The following is a 24,864-nucleotide window of genomic DNA, read 5'->3' as shown; positions in this document are numbered from 1 at the left end:
AGTCTGTTTTTTGAAGTCCATTGTTCTGATTCTGCTGCTCTCACTCCTTCCTTTCGTTAGAATCAGGAATTCTATCATTTGAGGGTCACTTTAGCTTAAATTGCTTTCCACCTTCAAAAGTTTCAGAGTAGCAGCCGTGTTAGTCTGTATCCGCAAAAAGAAGAACAGGAGGACTTGTGGCACCTTAGAGACTAACAAATTTATTAGAGCATAAGCTTTCGTGGACTACAGCCCACTTCTTCGGATGCATATAGAATGGAACATATATTGAGGAGATATATATACACACAGACAGAGAGCATAAACAGGTGGGAGTTGTCTTACCACCTCTGAGAGGCCAATTAATTAAGAGAAAACAAACTTTTGAAGTGATAATCAAGCTAGCTCAGTACAGACAGTTAGATAACAAGTGTGAGAATACTTACAAGGCGAGATAGATTCAATGTTTGTAATGGCTCAGCCATTCCCAGTCTTTATTCAAACCGGAGTTGATTGTGTCTAGTTTGCATATCAATTCTAGCTCAGCAGTTTCTCGTTGGAGTCTGTTTTTGAAGTTTTTCTGTTGTAATCCTTGTAACAAACCCCGATGCCAACTCTGTCCACATATCTATTCCAGTGACATCATCATAGGACCTAATCACATCAGCCATACCATCAGGGGCTCGTTCACCTGCACATCTACCAATGTGATATATGCCATCATGTGCCAGCAATGCCCCTCTGCCATGTACATTGGCCAAACCGGACAGTCTCTACGCAAAAGAATTAATGGATACAAATCTGACATCAGGAATCAAAATACTCAAAAACCAGTGGGAGAACACTTTAACCTGTCTGGTCATTCAGTGACAGACCTGCGGGTGGCTATATTACAACAGAAAAACTTCAAAAACAGACTCCAACGAGAAACTGCTGAGCTAGAATTGATATGCAAACTAGACACAATCAACTCCGGTTTGAATAAAGACTGGGAATGGCTGAGCCATTACAAACATTGAATCTATCTCCCCTTGTAAGTATTCTCACACTTGTTATCTAACTGTCTGTACTGAGCTAGCTTGATTATCACTTCAAAAGTTTGTTTTCTCTTAATTAATTGGCCTCTCAGAGGTGGTAAGACAACTCCCACCTGTTTATGCTCTCTGTCTGTGTGTATATATATCTCCTCAATATATGTTCCATTCTATATGCATCCGAAGAAGTGGGCTGTAGTCCACGAAAGCTTATGCTCTAATAAATTTGTTAGTCTCTAAGGTGCCACAAGTCCTCCTGTTCTTCTTTTTCCACCTTCAGATTCCCAACCAATTCCTTCCCGCAGATTCAAGTCTAAAATGCCCCTCCCTCTCGGTTTTTCCTCCACCTTCTGAAACAAAAAGTTGTCCCCAAGACATTCCAGGCACTTATGGGAAATCTTGTGTCTTGTTGTATTACTTTTCCAGCAGATGTCTGGTAGTTAAAGTCCCCTTCCCTCCCCGCCATCTGCCCTCTTTACTTGTTAATTTCCCAGGCTGGCTTGTGTCCTCTGGAACCAACACAGAGTTTTATGGAATCCCATCCCTGGGAGTGTTTCCTCCTCTCCCAGATCTCTGTCACCTAGGGCAGGGGATCCCCAGTCACTCAGCTCCCCAGGGCAGGGGAGCCCCAGTCACTCAGCTCCCCAGGGCAGGGGAGCCCCAGTCACTGGCAGTCTGAGCTGCCTGTCCGACCAGGGCAGTTAGTTAAACAAATCACTAGGATCCAGCTACTCTCTATGCATTTCCTTCTGCTGTCAGTGGTGATGGGAAATGGGAGATGGGACCTTTCCTCTCTGGGGGGCACCAGCCCCGATCCCGCCCCAGGTCTGGACTTTGTGAACTGGGCTGTAGATGATGTGAATTGTAAAATTAAATAAATTAGTGGTATTTTTTTAGTGGTAATTTGTGTATGAATCATTTTTTAAATACCATCATTACATTGGGATATGAGCTGCAGTGCGTCAGTTTAACCCACAAACATTTAGGTTTTGTAGCAGTGTTGGTGGACAAGGTGACAGAGGTGGAGGAACCAGATAGAGTATTAGATGAAATCATCAAACAGACGGATACACATAAGATAAAAGTTAGAGCGTGGTCTGGGAACAAAACAGCGCATATTGTACAAATAAAATGAAGATGCTTGTTGTAAATAAAATGTCAGTTTAAAATGTCGGCTGAATTGTGTTTTATGGAGCTCTAGGGTCGGGGTGGTTGTCAAAAGAGAAGTAGGTTGAACCCGTGGTATACTTGTAGTTAGGTTATAGCTTTTCAACAACACAAAATATATGGACGGCCTGTTCCTCTAACAAGGGCCCCTGGCTACTTGTGCATGAGGGATAGGCTGTTGGGGCATCTGGGCCATTGGAAAGTAGCTCCAGAAACCCTCTTAAATGATACCATCTTCTGCTTTGGCTGTGCCTTTTAATTTTCCTGCAGGCCCTCTGCATTAGGACTTTAGTGATCATGACACCTCTGTTTTCAGCAATGTCTCAGGTCTTTCATCTACTGGTGCATATTATTTAATGCTGTACAGCATCTAGGGTTACAGTTTGCATAAAAGTGTTTTATAAAAACACAACAAAAAATTCTCTAAGGTGTCGAGACAAGATAATAATAAACAAAATTGTAATTGTTGCTTTGCAGGCACCGCTACAAAGTATCTTCAAGTATGTAATTCCTCTTTGTTTTTGTTAATATTATTTCTGCTAGGCCGTTGGACAGGGGAGATAATACCTCGTAGAGTGGGGAAGGGATTCTGAATGACAAACGCTCACCTGTGCACAAACTCACAAAGAATGTCTGCCTACAAAACTGTGTCGCTAAAAGAGATTTCAGTCAGTTATCAATATTCTCCTAAAACCTCAGGACAGCTCTCTTATCCCCATGCCCTGTTCTCTATGGCTGTGGCTTTTGTCTTTTTAATTGTTTTATTGTAAAACCCTTCATGTGCCTGTCTGTGTGTGTGTGTGTGTGTGTGTGTGTGTGTGTGTGTGTGTGTGTGTGTGTGTGTGTGTGTGTGTGTGCGTGTGGCTTTGGGGCATAGGGGGAGGAGATGATTAACCACACCCTGGACTTTTAAAGCTCTCTTTACAATTTACAAGTAGAGCGCTTTTCAAATTCTAGGCAATTCGTTTACACAAAAGTTTAAAAAACAAACTAGCACTATATTTTGAAGACCCTGCCTAACCCATGTAGAAAGCTATAACATGTCTTTACATTTTATTTTATTATTGCAAAACCCTTCTTTACATGAGGGTTTTGCATTATATTCCTGTCCCCTAGTAACTTATTTCTTCACAATTTACATTCCCATGTAACCTAATTTTACCGGGCGGGGGCAGGGGGGAGGAGAAGGAGGTTGATCTTACCAGGTAAGTCAGTTAGACTAAGATCTTTTTGTTGCAGAGATGATCATTATTTAGTTATGGAAATTGAGTAAATTTAGCATCTTTTTAGGCTTATGTTATTTCCTTTTAAGGTCTGTGTTTTTGCTGCAAAATTAAAGAGCTTTTTAAAAAATATGCTGCTTCAAATTGTCCTCACTTCATGCCAACTTCTTTTTTTATTGAAACACATATGGAAACTCCCCTTGGTTGTGACAGTTTTCATATTCTACTCAGTTGTTGTTTTGGTACTTTAAAAACACTATTTTTCAAAGGATGGGCTAGTGTATCTTAAACATCTTTATGTCACTGAATTTCTACAAAATATTCCTAAAAAAAGACCTTGTCATGTTAGAGCTCATTCAATGCTGGGGTTTATGGTTTACTGAGGGCTTGTGTTTCTTCAGATAACCAGCGTGGGTGTTTATCTTAGAAGAGGTGTCTCTTTGTTGTAAAATATAAGATTTTCTGTATTTCAAAAAAAGAGCTGATTTTTGTATAAGCTGCTTTCTTAGTGTCATTCACTGTAAGAACCTGCTAATATAGGTTCATTTGAACTTTTATTGTCCATGCTGGGAATAGGACTTTCACCCTTTACAAAGTTTACAGCTAAAGTCATTTTATGGCTTGGGGTCTTTCTGAGGGTTGGTGTTTTTAACCCTGGAGTTGTCGGTCATTATCTTTATCTTAGAAGAGGGGCCTCTGCTTGTAAAAGTTGTACAATTTCTTTACAGAACTTTTCCTTTGCGAAAAAAAATTAAAAAACAAGCCAGTGTTTTTTTGAGAGAAGGAGAAGGTTTTGTTAAAAGATGTATCTTTATATTCACTGTTAGCCAAAGAATTAAGAAACGAGCTTATCTTCAAAACAGTTAGAAGGGAGTTTTATCTATTTTCTCCTCATTGTTGTCTTCTAGGAACAAAAAAGAGGGGGAACCGGATGCTCCATAATTTCTCTCTTTTAAACTTTTATTGTCAGTGCTGCAGATAAGACATTCACTGCTTTGCATAAATCTAAAGCAAGTTGGTGTATTTTTTGAGGGAAGTTAAACATCTTTTGTTAAAAAGAGTATCTTTATTTTCACTGTTAGCCAAAGAAAAGTGCTGATCTTCAAAACAGAAGGGGGAAGGAGGAGAAAATACAATGTTTTCTTTAAAATTTGAAAAAAGTAGCTAATTTTTGCTTAAGCTGTTTTCTTAGTGTCGTCCAGTATAAAACCAGCTAATATTCCTGTCATGCAGTTATATTATTTCATGATAGGAAAAGAATTCCTGGACTTAGCAAAAGTGTTAAATGGAGGAAGGGGGGTTTCTTCAGGTAGACTATCTCTGAGCTTCATGTAGTCACAAAGCGATAGTTTTTGTCTTATAAAAGCATGCTAATAAACATTTTGTTGCAGTAGTTAACAGCTTCAAATAACAAGGGGGAATGTGGAGGTACTTAGCGTACTCCTTCACACAGTTACACATTTCTTTTGAAATTTTCTTGGATATGACCTCCTCCCTTTATAAAGTTTAACATCTGGGGGAGGGGGGAGGGAGGTGGAGGGCTCTTGTTTTAAAATCTTGTTATGATATAATTGGTTCAGGAAGAATTCATGCTACCATGTAGAACAGCTTGTGATTGGCAACTAGTTGGCAGCTGGTATCAATTGGAGTGCCACCAGGGTTGGTCCTGTGGCTGGTTTTGTTCGATACCTTCATTAATGATCTGGAGAATGGTGTGGTTTGCACCCTCAGCAAGTTTGCAGATGACACTAAACTGGGAGGAGTGGTAGATATGCTGCAGGGTAGGTATAGGATACATAGGGACTGTGGTGGGGCGATGACTCACCGACGTGGCGCCTTCTGCTGGACGTCTCGGGAATTAGCTCTTTCAAGCCCAGAGCACCCTCTGCAGGCTGGTGGCTCGCCTGCTGCGGCCCCCCTGTCCCTCCTGGACCCTGGTGCCCCTCTACTTCAGGGTTCTTCCCCCAGCAGCAACCCATTGTCTCTGAGTCTCCCCTCCCAGGGTAAACCCCAACCCTCTATCCCCACCTTACCTCAGTGGGTACTGCCAGTCATCAGCTAGCCCCTGCTCCCTGGGGCGGACTGAAATCTGTAAACCACTCATCATTGGCAAGGGGGTTAGAACCTGCTGTCTTTGCCTATCTCTGGGCTGCCCCTCTGCAGTCCCAGTACCTATTTGAAGGCCTTTAACTAGGCTTGTAGCCTGGGGCTTAGCTAGGCTGGAGATCCCCAGTTCCCTCTTCCCTTCCCCAGCACTGCTCCATCCAAGGTACCCTTCTCAGCTCCCAGGCAGCCAGGTCCTTCTCTCTCAAAAAGCTAGAGAGAGAACGTCTGTTTCAGTCTCTGGCCCTCAGCCCTCTTATAGGGCCAGCTGTGGCCTGATTGGGGCATGGCCCCACCTGTGGCTGCTTCCCCCAATGAGCCTAGCTTTTCCTCCGCCCCAGCCCTCTCTCAGGGCTGTTTTAAGCCCTTCAGGGCATGAGCGGGGTGACCACCCCAGTACAGGGAAGTAGACAAATTATAGGATTGGGCCAAAAGAAATCTGATGAGAACCATCCTCGAACAGGAGTTTGATTTCCCTTCTTTTTCTCTCCCCCCATCACAGCTGATTGAGACTGATGGAAAAAGGCCTGATGCTGGCCTGAGGATTGGCAACACCTGCCGGCCTGACAAGTCAGGGGTATAAAGGCTGGGAAGGAGCCAGGAGAGAGCCAGGCAGTAAGGGAGAGGGCAGTCAGGGAGGGAGCTGGAAGCCTCCTGGCTGAAGACTGATTCTGCCTGTAAACAGAGGAAACCCTGTAAAGACTGTGTATAGTTTGGCACAGGTGGGACAATGCTAGGTGAATTAAGACATGGGTGTGGCACAACGCTGAAGTCTCTCTGAGCCTGATTTGGGAGGGGAAGCAGGCCCAGGAAGAGGGTCTGGTCGTGCACCCCGTTACAAGGGGGCAGTGTGCAGCGTGACTGGCTGGGGCCTGACTACTACCAAGACAAATGCCCAGCCCTCACCAACCCTGCAGGAGGTGGAACTGAAGATCATGGGCAAGGGCGTGTGTCTTCCTCAACCATATCGGCACTATGCCCTGTCCAGGATGCTGTGCGTGGGGGATCCCCAGGACTCATAGACTCATAGACTTTAAGGTCAGAAGGGACCATTATGATCATCTGGTCTGACCCCCTGCATGCTGCAGGCCACAAAGCCGTCCCTACCCCTTCCCTTGACTCTGCTGTTGAAGTCCCCAAATCCTGTGGCTTAGTGACTTCTGCTGCTATAAATGTGAGGTGTCTTGCAGAGGATCCTGGGTCTTCTCAACATCAGAGCACGGCGTCATTCCTGGTGAGTGTGGGAAATGGCCATGCAGCACCCGGGACAAGATGCTGCTAGAACTGTACACTGACAGGGCTGGCCAGAATTGGGAGAACCAGTATCCATGGAGAGCCAGCCAGAGACCAGGAACTGGAACTGATTAGATCCTAGCCCTAAAGGCTGGAGGGTAGAAATCAGGGACCAAAATTGGCCAGATCCTAGGAATCAGAGATGGAGGCTAGGAATCAGGGACAAGAACTAGACTGGTTTTTTAAATGTGGAATGGATCCTAATTACTTTGGTTCAGGAACTGGCCAGATCATAGACATCAGGAGTGGAAATGAGCTTCATGTTCAACAGGTTCTAGAAATCAGGGAGAAGAATCAGCCACGTTGTGGAAATCAGGGATGGATCTTATTAGTGAGGGACAGATTCTAGATATCAGGGTTGGGAATCAGCTGGATAAAAGGAAATAAAAAGGGGAATTGCTGAATCAAGATCCCAGGGTGGATCTGAGAAATCAGCAGGAGGTCCTAGAAATAAAGGGCAGGAGTTAGCCAGACGCTGAATATCAGGATTTGGAATCAGGGATGGGAATTGAGCAGGTTAAAGAAATTTGTGATGGATGCTAGAAATCAGACACAGGAACTGGCCAGATTCTAGAAATCAGGGACATGGTCCAGCTGGATCCCTGGAACTTGGGGTGGGAACTCCATGCAAGTCCTGAGAGTGACTTGACCGTGAGACCCCAGGAAGAGGGTTACAGAGCTGGATTTCAGGAATGTGAATATAGAATACAGCTTGCCCTTTGTTTGGACATCTATAAACCCACACCTGATTTTTACTTCTCAGGCGACTCCGGAGGCCCCCTGGTCTATGACAGGAAGGCCCAGGGCATTGTCTCCTATGGCAAACCTGATGGGTCAGCACCCCAGGTTTGCACCAGGGCATTCAAATACATCCCGTGGATCAAGACTGCGCAAGCTGACGCCATAAATGGGAGCATTCATCTCTTCTCACATGATTGGAGAGACAGTTGAGCATTGCAGAGGCATGGCTGACTGGCTATTGCAGATGGATGGATGGATGGATGGATGGATGTGTAGCCAATGATTTTAATTGATTGTTCATTTATTGTGTGATGTTATGATTAACTAATATGTTATGTCATATATAATCATTGTATACTAAATAGAGTTACATTGTAGGATTATAGAAAGATAAGACCGATCAGTAGTTACAAGTGATAATTAGGTACAGGTTGTACCTCCCTGGCCTGGCACCCTCACGACTTACCGGTCCCGAACCAGGGAATTTGCAGGACCAGGGGAGGTCCATTTCTGCCCCTTTGCTGCCAGCCACAGAGCTGTGCTGTGGCTGGAGAGGGGCCGGCATTGATGGAGCAGGTGTGGGGGTGCTGGGGGGAAGAGGCAGGGCATCTGCAGAGCCCCACAGCCAGGACGGCACTGCATCCCCTCTCAGTCAATGCCACTACAGTGCGAGGCTCTGTAGTCACCCTGCCTCTTCCCCGCAGCACTGCCCCATCCCTGCTCCTCCCTCTCCTTCCCTGAGCTTTAACTCCAAGCTTCTGAAGCTCTGGGAGGGCAGGGGAGGAGTTTCTAAGCCTGGGGCTGTTGGCTTTTCCCGTGAGTGCTCCAGCCCTGGAGCACCCCCACGGGGTAACCGACGATGCTGGACCAAGGATGTTGCCGGACCAGGGAAGTCCTGATAAAGGAAGTACAACCTGTATTAGGTACCTCAATAAGGAGGGCCGAAATGTAAAGCCTACAGGCCTGGTTTGGCAAGTTCATGTATTGGACAGTGAACCTGCAAGCAAGCAGGCATCTGCTTAGTAACAGGGCCTGACTTTTGGTCATAGCCTGATTCTTGCTAACTTTACTTTAACTCAGAAGGGCCTGATTTAAATTCAGGCCTTAGGTCTTACACCAGGATCCTTATAGCAGGCCTCATGTCTCAGGATCTCTCCTGATAATACCCTCTATGTCCATCCGCCCCTTCACTCTATCCATCCCTCCTTCCCCATCCACAACCTTCTATCAATCCATCCTGCCATCCATCTCTCCCTCTCTCCCTATACATATGGAAGTCTCCATCCCTCCCTCCCTCCTCACACACCCTCTCCATCCATCCATCCATCCATCCATCCATCCATCCATCCATCCATCCATCCCGTGACAGTGTTACCCATGGCTGTAGTATCTCAGTTCTGTTCATGCCTTCACCTCTGCCATGTTTGCCTGTTAATTTCACTCCATCTTCTGTCTGCCAGAATCCATGGAGTCTAGTGATATTCAGCCTTTGTCAGTGTATAATTCCTTCCAGGGCCTTTAGAACTGGCCACCACCATCATAGACAGCCAGGCTGGCATGTGCAAAGCCACCTGCAGGAGTGAGGTGTCTAAATCCCATTGACGTTCAGTGGGTGTTGGGCCCCTAATACCCTGGAACCCCTTTTACAATAACCAGTCCATCCTGTCAAGTGCTGGGGCTCAATCCCATGGAATCCCAGTACCCGGCATCTCCCAATGCGAGTATATGGACAGATTTTCAAAAGCACTGAACATGCAATGGGCCTCCTATAAAGTATGGCCAGGAGCAGGTACACACAGGAGTCCACTCAGCCCCTCACCCAGTGCAATGGGAACAGCTTCTTATGGGATCCAGCCTCACCCCACACAGCTACCCTTCGTGTGAGGGTGGGTGGGGAATGGACATGGGGCCTTTCCTTTCTAAGGGCCATTGGTTTCAATAAAGCCCCAGGGTAGGGATTGGCTGGCCCATGAGCATGGGGATGGGACATTGGGCCTTTTCCCTCTCAGAGCGCCAACTCTCCCAGACAAGACTGGCTGGCTCAGCAGGGTTGAGAATCTGATTAATTGTTTTGGGAATGGTCCCCAATCTGGGTGTCTGTGGGAAGTAGTACTGTCACAGACGGGGGGATCTAGTCTCCGTGACCCAAGTCCCTCACTGCTCACACCCACATTGCAGGGCAGGGGGAGCACTGGAAGGATCAAAGGGCCGGTTCCCACCAGAAGCTGAGCTGACAGTTGGTCAAATCATGACTCCCACCACAGTAGCACCAAGTCAGGGTGAGAGCTAAGACTCTATTGTTAGGTATTGAACCACCTCCCCCAGATTCACTGTAGATGTGCGAGGTACCCAGCAGTGCACAGGTGCCAGGGGCACCATGGAGGTCCCAGCTATGTGTGTCCCCAGCTGTGCTTGGCACCAGAATGGGCAGCCCCATGTTGGGCAGGGCTCCAGGGTCTTAGCTGTGGGGGGCGTGACCTAGTTGGCCCGGATATTCCACCCGCCCAGGAACAAAGATGGCCAAGGACCACCTGGCAGGTGGAAACATCACACTGAGGCATCCCCCTCCACCCCCATCTCTGCTCCAACCCAGGCACCTGGAGGAAGAGGCCAACAAAATCGATTCAGTGGATGTCTCAGCCCTAGCCACATGCCACAACAGGCATGTGCACAGACCGGGGTGTGGGGGGGTCTCAATGCAAGCTGCATCGGGGTCAGCTCTGCCCCATATGTGCACACTGCTCCAGACTCTGGAGGGCGACTAGCCACAGAGGAACCTTCTTCCAGCTCCTTCACCGGGACACAAGGAGAGAGATGGGCGGCGTTGCTGTGCAAGACAGCAGACAAGCGAGTCTGTGAGCCTGCAACTGGTGAAGGCCCCAGTCAGACACAGGAGCCTTCCTGTTGCAGAGAGATGCTAAGATGAGGCCGAGTTGACCATAGCACAGGCCTCAACTGGGCCCTTCCTCTTAGCAGCTGAGCCACCTCCCCCCGCTCAGCAGACCTGCAGGGCACTGCCTAGCATGAGCGCAGCCGTTCGATGCCCATGGCCCCAACACAATGGACTCACGGGCTGAGAGGTCTCAGATGGCAACTCCCCTTTTCCACCCTCTCCCCCCAGCTAATGTGGTGAGGGGGTCCAAGTGCTGAGATGGGAGAGCCCTCACCCACATCCCGGCGTGCATGGCCCTGAGGTTTCCTGCCTTGTATTCCCATTGCCCAGGCAGATGCCCCCTCTCCAGCAGTGCCCTGACAATGCTGCTTGTGCTCCTGCTCCCCAGGGCTCAGGGTGGTGATTGGGGTAGCATAGTGGCCCCAATCTGCACAGCCCCCAGAGGGTTCAGGGCCCCAAATATGCATGTCCCCTGGACTACAGAACCCCAGATATGCACAGGCCCAGGGGTACAGGGCCCCACAAGTGCACAGCCTCCAGGGGTGCAGGACCCCAGATGTGAAAAGCCCTGGGGCTAAGGAGGCCAAGATGTGCACAGTCCAGGGGTACAGGAAGCCACACCTGCACAGCCTCATGGGGTGCAGGGCCCCACATGTGCTCAGCCCCCCATATCTGCTCAATCCCCAGGGTGTGCAGCGCCCCAGAGCTGCAGTCTCCAGGGGTACAGTGCTTCAGATGTACAAATCCCCAGGGGGTGCAATTCTCCATAATGCACATCCCCATAGGCTCTAGGGCCCCAGATGTGCGCAGCCCCAAAGGTCTGCTTTCTGCTAGTTCTGCAGGGTGGCCGGTGACTGCCTTACCCTATGTATGAACTCCTCCTAGGCAGGATGCAGGGGCTGTGGTTTACCCTGAGTCAAGCGTCACCAGTCCTATAAATGACCCCAGAGACAGACACATCATCTCCTTCCCCAGACGCCCTCTGACGATGCTGCTGCTGCTCCTGTTTCCCATGGTCTTTCCCCTGCCCCCCAGGACTCAGGCTGGTGAGTACAGGAGGGGATAGACCCCTCTGGCCTCAGAGGGTTTAGAGCCTGGCACTACTGGAGCTGTCTGCATGGCTCCTTGCCAGAGTCAGATGCTTCCACCAAGGCCATTGGTGTGTCCCCAGACCCAGCTGGAGTGCTGTGGGACTCCAGGGCCTATCAGTGTTTGCCCAGGACCCAGCTAGGGAGCCTCAGGTCCGTAGGGCCTGGGGAAGTTATCAGTGTGTGTGTACCCAGAACAAAGCTGAGGTGCCCCCGAGCCTTGGGGTCTGGGGGCATCAGTGTGTGCCCAGGACCCAGCTGGGGAGGCATAGGGTCTGGGGCCAGGTGGGCAGAGACCTAAAGGGGCAAGGGGAGAGGAGGGGGTTGATGCTACCATAATAAATCCCCTGAGAGGGAGGCAACACACAGAAATTCAATAAGCTGCTGATGTGAACGGCCAGCTCCTAGACAGGAAATGCAGGTCTGTGCAGCCTGTGTGGTTAGAGCGGGGGAGGAGGGACTAGGAGCCAGGACTCCTTGGTTCATTTTCCAATTCTACCAAACTCTGGCCTCGGACTGGGTCTGTTCAGTGCCTGATCTCGGTTAGCGGCGGGATACACCAGCTGGATGGATTGGGGACCTGAATTAACTCCTTCTCTTGGCACCTCTGCCAGGGGAGATCATTGGAGGACAGGAAGCCCAGCCTCACTCCAGACCCTACATGGTTTTTGTGAAAATACACAAAGAAGGAAAGGGAGGAAACATGTGTGGAGGTTTCCTGATCCGGGAGGACGTGGTGGTGACGGCAGCTCATTGTAACTGCAACCTTGGGTAAGAAATGCAGGATCCCTGCCCCTTAGGCAGCCATTCTCCTAAGCTGGGGCCAGGTGAAAGCTACTCCCCACCCAGCAGGGGAAAGGCCCTGGAGTGCTGGCTTGATCTACACACACACACTTTAATGAGGTTAACGAATCCAGAGTATTGGTCTGTCTGCAGCACCTGCATCCCCTTGTATTTCACAGCAACATCTCTGTGCTCCTGGGAGCCCACAACTTTGCAATAGATGAACTGGGAAGGCAGAAGATTTGGGTACGTCGCCGAATCCCCCACCCTCAATTCAATGATGAGACGTTTGAAAATGACATCATGCTGCTGCAGGTACTGCCCTCATCTCACCCCCGACCCCCAGTGACCTCACACTGCTGCAGGTATCAGCCCATCCCATCATCCCACTGTGACGGATTCCCCCTGGGGTGCCACTTGGAACTGGGGTACCACTGAGCCCGCCTGACCCAAAAACCTGGGCTCCCTTTACCCTGTAATGGTGTGACAGGCTCTCAAATCCCCTCCAGCATATATACAGGTAGTGACACACCCAGCTGCAGCTTCACAACAATGTTGTGATCAGCACTGCATGGGAAGGGGGCCAGAGACCCAACCCCGTGGGATTCCAAACCCCATCACAGGCGAATTCTCCTCTAGAGACAACCCCACCCCAAAATGAGTCAGCTCAGTGAGCACAAGAGTCGGCATTACCTGCAGGGAGCACTGGCCTGGGGATAATCTGGAGAGCGACTGAAAGATAGAAGCGAGGATGAGTCAGAGATCTGGGGAGGGAGGAGTGTGTTGGGAGTCAAGAATGCTGGGAAAAAGGCAGGGGGGTAGAGTGAGAATGGGGAGTGGGATATGTGATGGGCTCCCCCTGGGGGGGCACTTGGAACTGGGGTACCAATGAGCCCACCTGACCCACCAGACTGGGCTCCCTTTACACTGTAATGCTGAGGCAAGCCAGCTAAGCCCTCCCTCAGGCTTCAGACTGCACTTTACCAGCACACATACAGGTAGGGACACACTCAGCTACGGCTACACACACACAGATGCTGAGATCAGCCCTGCATGGGAAGGCTCAGCCAAGGAATTGCCCAGTACTCAAGTGCCCACCCCCATCTAGAGGGAAACCCAACATTGTACCGTCTTGCGCTGCCCAGAGAAGTCTACAGCGTTAGCTCATGAAATTTGCCCCCTCCTGCAATGTGGAGAGGGACATGCACAGCTTTCTGCTCCAAGTTATAATTTCCATATACACACTGGGTTTTAGACAAAACAAAACAAGTTTATTAACTACAAAAGATAGATTTTAAGTGATTATAGGGGATAGCAAACAGATCAAAGTAGATTACCTAGCAAATAAAACAAATATGCAATCTAAGCTTAATATTCTACACTGCTTACAAGTAGCAAAGTCCCACCCTAAATGTTGTTTTAGGCAGATTTCAGAGATTCTTGAAGGCCAGTTGCATTTGCCTGCAGCTTAAAACTTCAGATATTTCATTCACAGGCTAGACAGCCTTCCAGCCTGAGCTCAGTCCTTCTGCCCTCATTCAGTCCTTGTTTCTTAGATGTTTACAGCAGTCATCCTGGACGGGGATTCAGTGAAGAACGAACCATGATTATGTCACTCCCTTGCCCTAAATAGGTTTTACATATGGCGGGATTTTTTTGTCTTCCAGTGTGATTCCCACCCCTGGTCAGTAGAAAAATACTGATATTATCATGGAGTCCAGTACCAGGTGGCTTGATCACATGATCCTGCAGCGGTAACATAAAGGCTCTTTGCAGTATTCCTAGGAAGGCTTGCCTAGGAAGGCTTCCTGGTGAGAGATTAGCATCTTCTAAGAATTTACGAGCCAGCAATCTAGAGTGATTGCATTCTGTCTAGTGGGTGTTCCCCAGGTGTAAACACATTTGCAATAAGTGCATAGACAATATTTCTTACTTCAGATACAAAAATTATACATGCATATAAATATGATAATCATGTTCAGTAAATCATAACCTTTTGAATGATATCGCACATGCCTTATCTTGCACAAAATATATCATAATTGTGCAATACTCATACCCTAACATTACTATGAAGAATATTGGTGTGATTGGCTCAATCACAGAGATCCCCTTGGGCCTGTCTCCTGTTTTGCTGAAACTACCTCTGAGCCCATTTTTCCTGCCAGCCTGGGCCTCCAGAACCCTGCCTGGTTGAGCCAGACATGCTAGCCTGCTGCAACACAGACACAGAGTCCAGGCCACAATCCCAAAGCTGCAGGCCTTAACTGAAAACAGATCAGCAGGTTACCTATCTCCAGCACTCAGAAATCTAGCTCCCAATGGGATCCAAACCGCAAATAAATCTGTTTTAATCTGTATAATGTTTATATAGGGTAATCTCATTAAATGTTCGCCCTCTATATCACCAAAAGAGAGATATGCAAAACTGTTTGCCCCCCCACCACCCAGGTAACAATTACTACACTGGGTTTATTAATAAACAAAAGTGATTTTATTAAGTATAAAAAGTAGGATTTAAGTGGTTTTTAGCAATAACAGACAGAACAAAGTAATTCACAGAACAAAATAAAACAAAACACGCAAGGCTAAGATGAATACACTAATAAATCAGTTACAAATGATAACTTCTCACCCTAGATGTTCCTTCGGGTAAAATCCTTCTCAGGTCAGTTGCCTTTTCTGATCTGGGTCCAGCCTGTTCTCACCACTGTGGTTACAGTCCTTCTGTTTCCAGGTGCTTGCAGGTATCTCTGTGGGGTGGGGAGGCCACCTCTTAAGCCAGCTGAAGACACCTATTGTTTGCTTCCCCACTTTATATAGAACTTCCCTAAGGTGGGAAACCTTTGTTGGAAATCCCACCTCTCTCTGGAAAAGTACCAGATTCAAGATGGAATTCAGTATCAGGTGACAGGGTCACATGTCACTGTAAGACCCCAGTCTCCATTCTTCCTGGGTTAGCCCACAGGTACACAGGAAGGCTTGCAGATAATCAGGGCCATTCACACCTCATTGTTTCTGAAGCACCCTTAATGACTTCCACTTAATATGTTTTCATCAGTAATACATGTTTATATCTTATTCTCCTAATTCCAGACATAGAAATAATACATGCAAACAAATAGGATAAACACACACAGTGGATTATAAACTTTCCAATGATATCATACAAGGGGTATTTAGCGTACAGCAGTTATGTCACATTCATAAGCATATTTTCATAAAGCATATGGAGAGCAACATCACAATGGGGTGTAATTCCATCCCAACCTCCGTGAATTCACACTACTGCAGGTACCACTTTCATTCCACCCGCCCACCCCCACTGACCCCACACTGCAGCATGTAGCACTGCAGTCACATCAACCCTCCACCAGTGACCTCACGCTGCTGTAGGTATCACTCTATCCCATCACCAAGCCCCCAGTAGGCACATGGCATCACAGATTTTCACAGTTCTCATGGGGATGTCCCACCTGGTCCCATCTAACTCCATCCCTCCAGGACAGGATGCATCCCCCAAGAGGAGTTTGATTTCCCTTCTCTCTCCTCCCCCCGCTGCATTACAGCTGACGAACAAGGCCAAGCTGACCCGGACTGTGGGCACCATCCCCCTGTCCCAGAAGAAGGTGAAGCGGGGGGCAGTGTGCAGCGTGGCTGGCTGGGGCCAGACCAGTATCAGAACAAACGACAAGCCCTCTCCAACCCTGCAGGAGGTGGAACTGACGGTCATGGGCAAGAGAATGTGTCTGTCTCGGCCCTATCTGCACTATGTCCCGTCCAGGATGCTGTGCGTGGGGAAACCCCAGGAGAGGAAGTCACCATTCCTGGTGAGTGTGGGATGGGGCACACAGTGCCCGGGACAAGGTACTGCTAGAACAGGAGACTAACAGGGCTGGGCAGATGGGGAGAGTCAGGATCCATGTTGAGCCAGACAGATCCTGGGAACCAGGAATCAGAATTGGCCAGATCCTAGGAATCAGGAACGGAGGCTAGAAATCAGGGACAAGAACCAGGCAGTTCTTTCAAATGAGGAATGAATGCTAATAATTTGGGACAGGAACTGACTAGATCACAGAAATCAGGGATGGAAATTATCTGGATGTTCAACAGGTTCTAGAAATCAGGGACAAGAATCAGCCACATCCTGGAAATCAGGGATGGATCTCAGTAGTGAGGGAGAGATCCCAGAAATCAGGTTTGGAAATCGGCTGTATCCTAGGAGTCAGAGAGGGGAATTGTTGAATCAAGAACCCAGGGGTGGATCTGAGAAATCAGCAGGAGATCCTAGAAATCAAGGGCAGTAGTCAGCTAGATGCTGGACATCAAGATTCGGAATCAGGGACGGTAATTGAGCAGCTTAAAGAAATTTGTGATGGATGCTAGAAATCAGAAACCCAGAACTGGGCAGATCCTAGAATTCAGGGACAGGGGTTGGTTGGGTCCCTGGATCGTGGGGTGGGAGCCCTGGGCATGTCCTGGGAGTAACTTGACTGTGAACTCCCAGGAAGCGGGGTACAAAGGTGGATTTCAGGACCGTGAATAGAGAATGCAGCCCGCCCTTTGCTTGGACATTGGTAACCCTGGTGTTTGCTTCTCAGGGCGACTCTGGGGGGCCCCTGGTCTGTGATGGCAATGCCCAGGGCATTGTCTCCCATGGCAGCGGTGACGGGTCAACTCCCAGTGTGTTTACCAGGCTCTCCAAATACGTGTGCTGGATCAAGAAAACTCTGTGCAAGCGGAAGCCTTAGAGGGGAGCATCCATCTCTAGTGTGAGTGGAGATATACATGGGTATTGCAGAGCGATGACTGGCTATTGCAGATGGATGGATGGATAGATGTGTAGCCAATGATTTTAGTTTATTGCTCATTTATTGTGTGATGTTATGATTAAACAACATGTTATGTCATTGTCAGAGAATAACAGAGTTCTCACTTTTTGGTTGGGTACAGCAAGTCAGATACTTTATTTTCTCTCTATCAATTGCATAGAGGGAGAGAGCGCTAAACAGGTCTCTCAACAGGTAAACAATTACAGCAAGCATTTATATCTTTTGTTACAGACAATAATGAGCAACAGCTGCATTTTGTTTATACATAGGTCATTCTGATATCTTGTTTTGCTCACTAATGTAGACTCTCAGTCTACATTCCATATTATCTACACATTATCTACACAAGGTCACAACAACTTCTCACACAGTTCTTTCCCACTCGCCTCACACATTCCTCGCTTCTACAAACCTCGCGTTATTAGGATTACAGTTAGCCTGATTCTTGCTAACAAACTGTCATGCATTGCAATCCCCTTCCTGTCAGTTCTTTCTCTGCTTCCACAACCCCCCCTTTTGTACTACTAGTACAACAAACATTTTCAAATCTCTATTTGCATTAAGTCTTGGAATTCAGATTTTACTTCAGATGCTTCAAGCTTAGGGGTTTTGATTGGATGTAATGACAGTGCATGATGAGCATGGACATGAAGGGTAATACTATTATTACATCCTCAGCAACAATAACATAATCCTAAACTAACTAATAGCAATACAAGCAATAACATTCCCACAGAAATAATATGATGGGGTTTTTGTACAGTTTTAGTCATAAAGCACAATACATCATACTTAGTACATAAAATAGACACTCTATAAGCTGTATGAAAGGCATACTTTTCAACTTGATATATATATATTGAAGCATGTGAATTTGCCCTTGTACTTCAGAGATTTTCTGAACCTTTGGTAACAGTGAAAGCAAATTTTGAAATCGATCAGGTACTAAACTAGTCTAATTAAAGGGTATCTGGAACCTAAGGGCTACTTGGAAAATTCTATCTGCAGGCCAGTAAATAATATGATTGCCTGCAGTGGTAATGAGATTAAAATGTATGTCTTGCAATGTGGTGGCTTTAACATACACACAGCTATCCTTAGCTTGAAAAAGTAAGTGTCCTGTCAGGGTAGTTCCTTGTCCCCTACCCTCCCAGCAAACGTAGTCATGAAGAGTAACAACTTCTCCTGGCTTCAGTTTACAGATACACTGAAGCTGTGGGGGTTCTAATGGCCAAAATGTCCATTGACTCCCTAATCCCATTCAAATGTCAGGTGTAATCCTAGGAGCACTGACTAAAAATTGATTGGGCATACCAGGTAGTCTAATTTCCCAGATGTCTCGGTGAATTACCCAATTCCATATGCACCCTCTCCGTGGACCTGGCGGGATTTGGTATGTGGGAGCCCATACCCTCCCAACCAGTCCATATGCTTGGAAGGAGCACTGAGAACATCCGCACTTCCACCCAGAAAGTCTCCAAGTATGTCTCCATGGCCACAGATCAGATGGTACTCCTGATGTGTCCGTAAGGGCAGTGGGCCAAGCCTGATGCTCTAGATCATTCCAAATGGCCATTAGCTGGTCATTCAGGAAATCCTGAATTCTGAACATGCTAGATCCCACTGCAATGCCTTCCCAGCCTCAGCGATATTCAATGCCATCTCTGTTAGCAACTTCTGGGTCATTGAACTAAGGGAGGAAATAACATGTAACTCACCAACTCCAGCCTGTACCTGGGTTAGCTGTGCCCCAATTTCTCATCATGTTTTTTTGGTTCTTAAAAATATTCCACATTCCCAAACATGGGTCCCACAAGTTTCTTCCTGCCAGTGTATAATTCTTTTTTTCTTCACCAGGGTCAGTTCTTAATGTCTTTTGTAGTCAGGAATCCCTGGACTTTGTGGTTTCAATGAAACAATGTTCCTTCTTCTCTTTTCCTGAAACAGTGTGGTTTAGCATCATACAGGGGAGAGGTTACTAGCACATCACCCTGTAATGGTTTTGCGTCTTCTAAAAAAAATTCAAAGGCACAGTAGGTCTGTCAGTGGACAAGGGAGAGGTTACTAGCACTTCACCTTGTCTTTTTTTTCTTTTTCCTGCTGTCCGGAAGGCACAGCAGAGCTAGAAGGAGAAATAGGCTTATCATCAGTCGGAGAGTCCTCTCAAGGTGGAGGGGTCTTTTTACAGTGAGAAGCATGGGTCCAGGTAGGCAGTCCTTGGCACTTCACAGCAGTGTTGGTGGTTAACAGGACTTGGAAAGGGCCTTTTCAGTGTGGAGCCAAAGCAGTCTTTCGTTGATGGACTTTACGTAGACTTAGTCGCCTTGTTTCAATGAATGGCAGGGCCTTTGGGTAGCACTTCTTTTATCTGTGAGAAAAGAAACCTAACACATTTCATTAATGCCTGGCAGTGTTTTGCAGATCTCATAGTTGCTTGGGCACATTCAGTCCTCCCTTTTCTTGGCTGTCAGCCAAGTCTTAGCTGTGGCCAGTGTCCTTGGATGGGGCCAGCATCTTATCTTTAGACTGAGCTTGCTAGCTATTTTTTTCCAGTTAACTCATTCTGTTCTTTTTCCTTCTCCTTCTTTTTGGGTTCTTTTAACCTACAAAGGAAAATTCCACTCTTCACTCATACACCTTTTCCCAACAATGAACACATACACATTGCCATTATACAGTACATTAGTCTTATTATTCAATGTATGCCATGTACACCCTTCCAGTAAAATAACTTCATTACAGAGCTTTGGAGCAACAAACCAGGACAAGCACACCCACTTTTGAGGAGTCCACTCAGTACAACCTCTGGTGTCCAATAGCTTTCCTCCCTCCCCAGCCCTCTGGCTAGAAATCTGAGGTAGCAAGAAGGATCCCATGGGCAATATGGGGAGTGGGTTAACCTTCCATGTCCTTGCTTCCAAAGACTGTTGGTATGCAAATTTTAACAACAATTTTTCAATTAAAAGATCTGGCCAATGAAGTTTCTTTTTCTTACTTAAGCAAATGTATTAGACTTTAGTATATCACATTTTCCAGATTTATTCAAACACTTTGTAATCCAAGTTGAATAAAACAAGTATCTGCTTTTTGATTTAACCCTTCTATTTAATTTTGAACTAGACTGTCTTATGAAAATGTTAAACACAGCAATTCTGGCCACAAGACAAACACCACAAGACAGGACATAGAACACAAAAATAATTCCTATTGTACCAGTAAATGCATGGTATGTTGAATGCTGTTCAGCTGGCATCCGTTTTCTCTGATGATCTGAAAGATAAAGAACAGAGGTCTACCCCTTCTGGGCAGTCAGGCATTGCTTAAAATATTTCCTTTATATACACATACTCTTGTTGATTTTAGACAAAACAGAGGAATTACCCCATATTTCCTTGTATTTGTTTCAAAGGCAGCCCAGGTTTCAGTGGCTTCTACCTTAGTAGTTAGAAAATTGCATTAATACCGATGCTTTCTGGTTTGCTTCCGGATCCAAAGCTACCCACAGCTTTAAGATTCTTACTTAAAAAAGGACACAATTAACTTTCCCAGACTTTTGATTGCCTTTTACTTCTAACTCCTGCTTTCAAACACCCAGTGATCTGAAAAAGACAACACAACCTATATTGGTAGGTTTGCATTTCTTTTACCTCTGCTACAATATACACTGCACATGTTCTGGGGAAAATGCACATCCTATCTACAATTCAATTTCCACAACACTAGCCACATCAATTTTTACACAAGGTGTAACTGTTTCTTTTTTGAACACCTGGTAAAGGCCATTTACTTAACATATAATCCAAAGATCTATCCTTAGAGGGTTTTACCAGAGACCCACCCATCTTCCTGCTGACACTCTAACAGAGAATTACTCAGAGAACAGAGGGAATTATGGCCTAATAGGATCCTATTACAGGAATTTCTACTAATACTGACCGCTACAGGGGACGGGACAGAAGCATCCCAATTCGACCTCAGAGCTTCATCGCACGCGATGGCTTCCACTCTGAGGAATTACGAATGAGAGGCTCAGTTCTGTTCACACACCTAACGCCCAAATGTATAAGACAGAAATTCATTAACGGGTTAACCAGAACAGAACCAGACCAGAACCAGATAGTGTCTCCTTATCCTATTAGAACTCACCTTATCGGAACATGAACCCCGGGGGCTGCGGTGAAGCAAAGAAAAGGGGTGAAACACCCCATTGGCGCCGTTCCCAGTTCGCCACAGCTGTCCGGAGTCCAATGTCCGAGCTAGGAGAGTCCCGGTGGAGTCGCCAGAAACTGTCACTGAATATCAGGTCCACCTAGCTGAGAGCCAATAACAGCCAGACAGGGATAAGGAAGAGTTGCTTTATTCTGCAGAAGAAAGGAGAGCCTTGTACTTTGGTACAAAGATTCTGTCTTACACATATTTTACCATTCCAATTATTATCCTGGGGATTTGAAATCCCATGCTTATAATTACTTACTCCTTTCCTTCCACTATGCCCTCAAAGTTTCCAACCTGTTTTCCAATCTCTCTATCTGTTGCCTGACCGCTTGGGCCCGACCCTGCTTTTCTCACTAAACCGTCCCTTCCACGGGCACCAGCTTTTTCACTACCAATTTAGCTAGGAGGGTGGGCTTCTCAACTAGCCCCCACCCTTCCTAGTCTCTTCCCTTAAACATTCTTACTCACAGGGCTACCCGAGTCCTCCCTCATGAGGCTTGCCACCTGGGCAAAACGCATGGCTCATTGGCGTTTAGCTATTCAATTTTCTTTTGTGGCAAACACACTGCAGTTACAGCATATGCAAACACAAATGGCTAAATTCTGACAAGTCCCTGAAGGACCGGTACTTGCTCAGCCAATGCTTCCTTTTCTGCCTGGAAGTCCTGTCTCAAGGCTTGCAACTTGCCCTGGGCGTAGGGTTGAGCTGCTGCCTGGTTCATGATCTATGCTCTTAATTGCTCAATTCTAGTTATCAAGTACACAACTCTTCCCTTTTCTCCAACTTCTCTATTGCCCAGTCCTGCTACGACTGGGGTAGATCCACCTGACACCCTTCCCGGTCAACCGGGGTGGAGAGAGGAATGCTAAATCCCTCTCCGGTTCTCAGACTTACTGCGGCTGAGAGTAGGCACACTTTCATACTCACACACGTACGTCCAGACTGGCCACATCTGTGTATAACGTTCAGACAAGGTGCTGTGCAATCTCCAACTTGCTTCCTCTCTTGGGAGGGCAGTTCTTTTATGCCCTGGGGTCTCCTGGGGCATCTTTTCAGTGATTCCAGTCCAGGCCGGCTGCCTGCGGCTTCTTCAGCATCCCCAAACCACACCGGCTCCAGGGTCGCAAAGGCAGACTGTTGGATCTCACTGGACAGTTAAGCTCTGCAAATGTAATCTCAGCACTGTAACTTGTATTGCCTTTGGTTTCACTATGTCTATATTTTTTTCACAGCCAGCTGGGGCCGAAAGTCGTTTTTCTTTGTACTTAGCCTGGTCTGCATTGATTCTTGACCTGAATGCAGATTAACTTTCTCTTTATCTCTGGACCAAGCTGAATTTCAAATTAACCCGTTCCTTTCCTCAATAGACAAATAGCTCCCATTGTGTGTCAGAGGCTTTTTGGTGATTAAAAGCTCCTCTGAGATGTATGATCTTATCTAGTTTGAAGGTACCTTCTAGTGGGCATTGTTTAGCTGGATTTGCACGCGTGTAATGATTCCAATTCTCTAAATACCTGCAGGTTTTAGGACCATAATGTACGTACATGAAATCAGATGGGGTACCCTTAGGGGGTGAGAGGGAATGCTTAGACTGTCTCCCACCCATTTCCCAATCACACACACAGGGAGGAGGATGCCCTGTCCGCTCTAGCGGCACATAAAATAAGGATCTCTCCCTACAGGGTATTCACACAGGAGAGACTAACGAGGATAGCCACGACCCTCCTAAACCTCCCTTCAGCAAAGAGCATTGGCTAGTCTCAGAGAGATGGCGCCGCTTACTCTGTTGCATCCAGTGAGATGATCAGACTGTCAGTGGCTCACACGGAGAGGAAAAGGGGAGGAAAGATGGGTTCACACACTCCTAGACCCAGGTAGCTTCCTCGCCAGACGATGCCAGGCCAAGTTAGCCCACCGTGGGTCGGATCTCCTAAAAGATCCTCTAGTTACCGGGCTTGCGTTAGAGTAGTTCTGGTCATGAGCCAAAAGACTTCACAGAGTACTCTGGGCATCTTCCGGTAACTCTCAATTCACACTGGTGTACACACACACACACCAAGGCCTCTATCTCCAAATACCACAATGCATCTGTACGTTATGTCCAGACTCAATACACTATGAGGCGGTAACAACCCCTCTTGAGGTGGTAAAAACCTCTCAGCACCGGTGCATACCTATGCATCTCTCATATGCATATATGGGGGCGGCGAAACTAACAGTTCCCCAGAACCACATACAACTACCTTATTGGGGGCGACAAAACAATTCCCCAGAACCGCTCTGCATCTGATCTTGCAGTTCGGATGGCGTGAGCCCAACAGGGACAGACGGCCCCACGGACAGTCCTCCTCCGACACCCCAATAGAGATTTCAAAAGGTCTCCTACCTCTATGGTGGTGCCATGGGGTTCGAAGGGGAACGATCCATAGCAGCTGCCGGTGCCTCTGTGGGCGTTGCCATCCCGAGCCCCAAAATTGTTGGAGAATAACAGAGTTCTCACTTTTTGTTTGGGTACAGCAAGTCAGATACTTTATTTTCTCTCTATCAATTGCAAAGAGGGAGAGAGCTAAACAGGTCTCTCAACAGGTAAACAATTACAACAAGCATTTATACCTTTTGTTACAGACAATAATGAACAACAGCTGCATTTTGTTTATACATAGGTCATTCTGATACCTTGTTTTGCTCACTAATGTAGACTCTTAGTATACGTTCCATATTATCTACACATTATCTACACAAGGTCGAAACAACTTCTCACACAGTTCTTTCCCACTCGCCTCACACATTCCTCGCTTCTACAAATCTCGCGTTATTAGGGTTACAGTTAGCCTGACTCTTGCTAACAAACTGTTATGCATTGCAATCCCCTTCCTATCAGTTCTTTCTCTGCTTCCACACCATACATAATCTTTCTATGCTCATTAGAGTTAAATTGTAGGATTACAAAAATATAAGACTGATCAGTAGTTAGAAGGGATAATTAGGTTTTAGGTGTCTAAGTAAGGAGGGCTCAAATGAAAGGCCTACAGGCTGAGGCCTGTAAGATAGTAGCTTAGCCACACTAGGCCATAGGCTTAAGAAATGCTTGACATAAGAGACCAAAGAATGACCCTACGCCACAAGATTACAGGGAAAGATGTACCCATATGTGGTGCTGTGAAAAATGAACAATAAGAGTAATTTTTTCCTTCCAAGATCACCGGTAGTGACATTTTTCTAACTCATGCCCTAACTGCAGGGTGCACAATGTGCATAAAAGCTAATGAGGCATAGTTGGAATCACATTATAAAAAGAGGATGCCCAGATTAGGAAAATTGAGCTTCCTATTGGAAACACCAGCAGGAACCACCCCTCTAGTGATGATCATTTGGCCAGGCAGAAATCAGACCTTTAGAATATCACTAAAGGATGTGAGTATAACTATATTTGTAACGTGTGCACAGGTCTTCATAGAATTTCCATATGCTTCGTTAATCATAACTTTAACTGTAACTTTAATAAAACTTGT

At 46.7% G+C, this 24,864-nt stretch overlaps 1 protein-coding gene across 1 annotated transcript; it reads left to right on the top strand.

Annotated features, from left to right (window-relative positions):
• Positions 1-11,390: 11,390 nt before the first annotated feature.
• LOC101935057 (mast cell protease 3-like) lies at positions 11,391-19,140 on the top strand. Its single transcript, XM_005311994.4, has 5 exons — positions 11,391-11,479; positions 12,136-12,292; positions 12,484-12,619; positions 15,874-16,134; positions 16,906-19,140. Exons 1-5 carry the CDS (start codon positions 11,422-11,424, stop codon positions 17,053-17,055), a joined length of 762 nt encoding a protein of 253 aa, XP_005312051.2. The 5' UTR covers positions 11,391-11,421; the 3' UTR covers positions 17,056-19,140.
• The last annotated feature ends 5,724 nt before the right edge of the window (positions 19,141-24,864 follow it).

The sequence above is a fragment of the Chrysemys picta genome, chromosome 13 (assembly GCF_011386835.1).
Source record: "Chrysemys picta bellii isolate R12L10 chromosome 13, ASM1138683v2, whole genome shotgun sequence".
In the NCBI taxonomy this organism is placed as follows: Eukaryota; Metazoa; Chordata; order Testudines; family Emydidae; genus Chrysemys; species Chrysemys picta.
The sequence above is the reverse complement of the archived record's forward strand: the minus strand, read 5'-3'. Positions and strand labels throughout refer to the sequence as shown.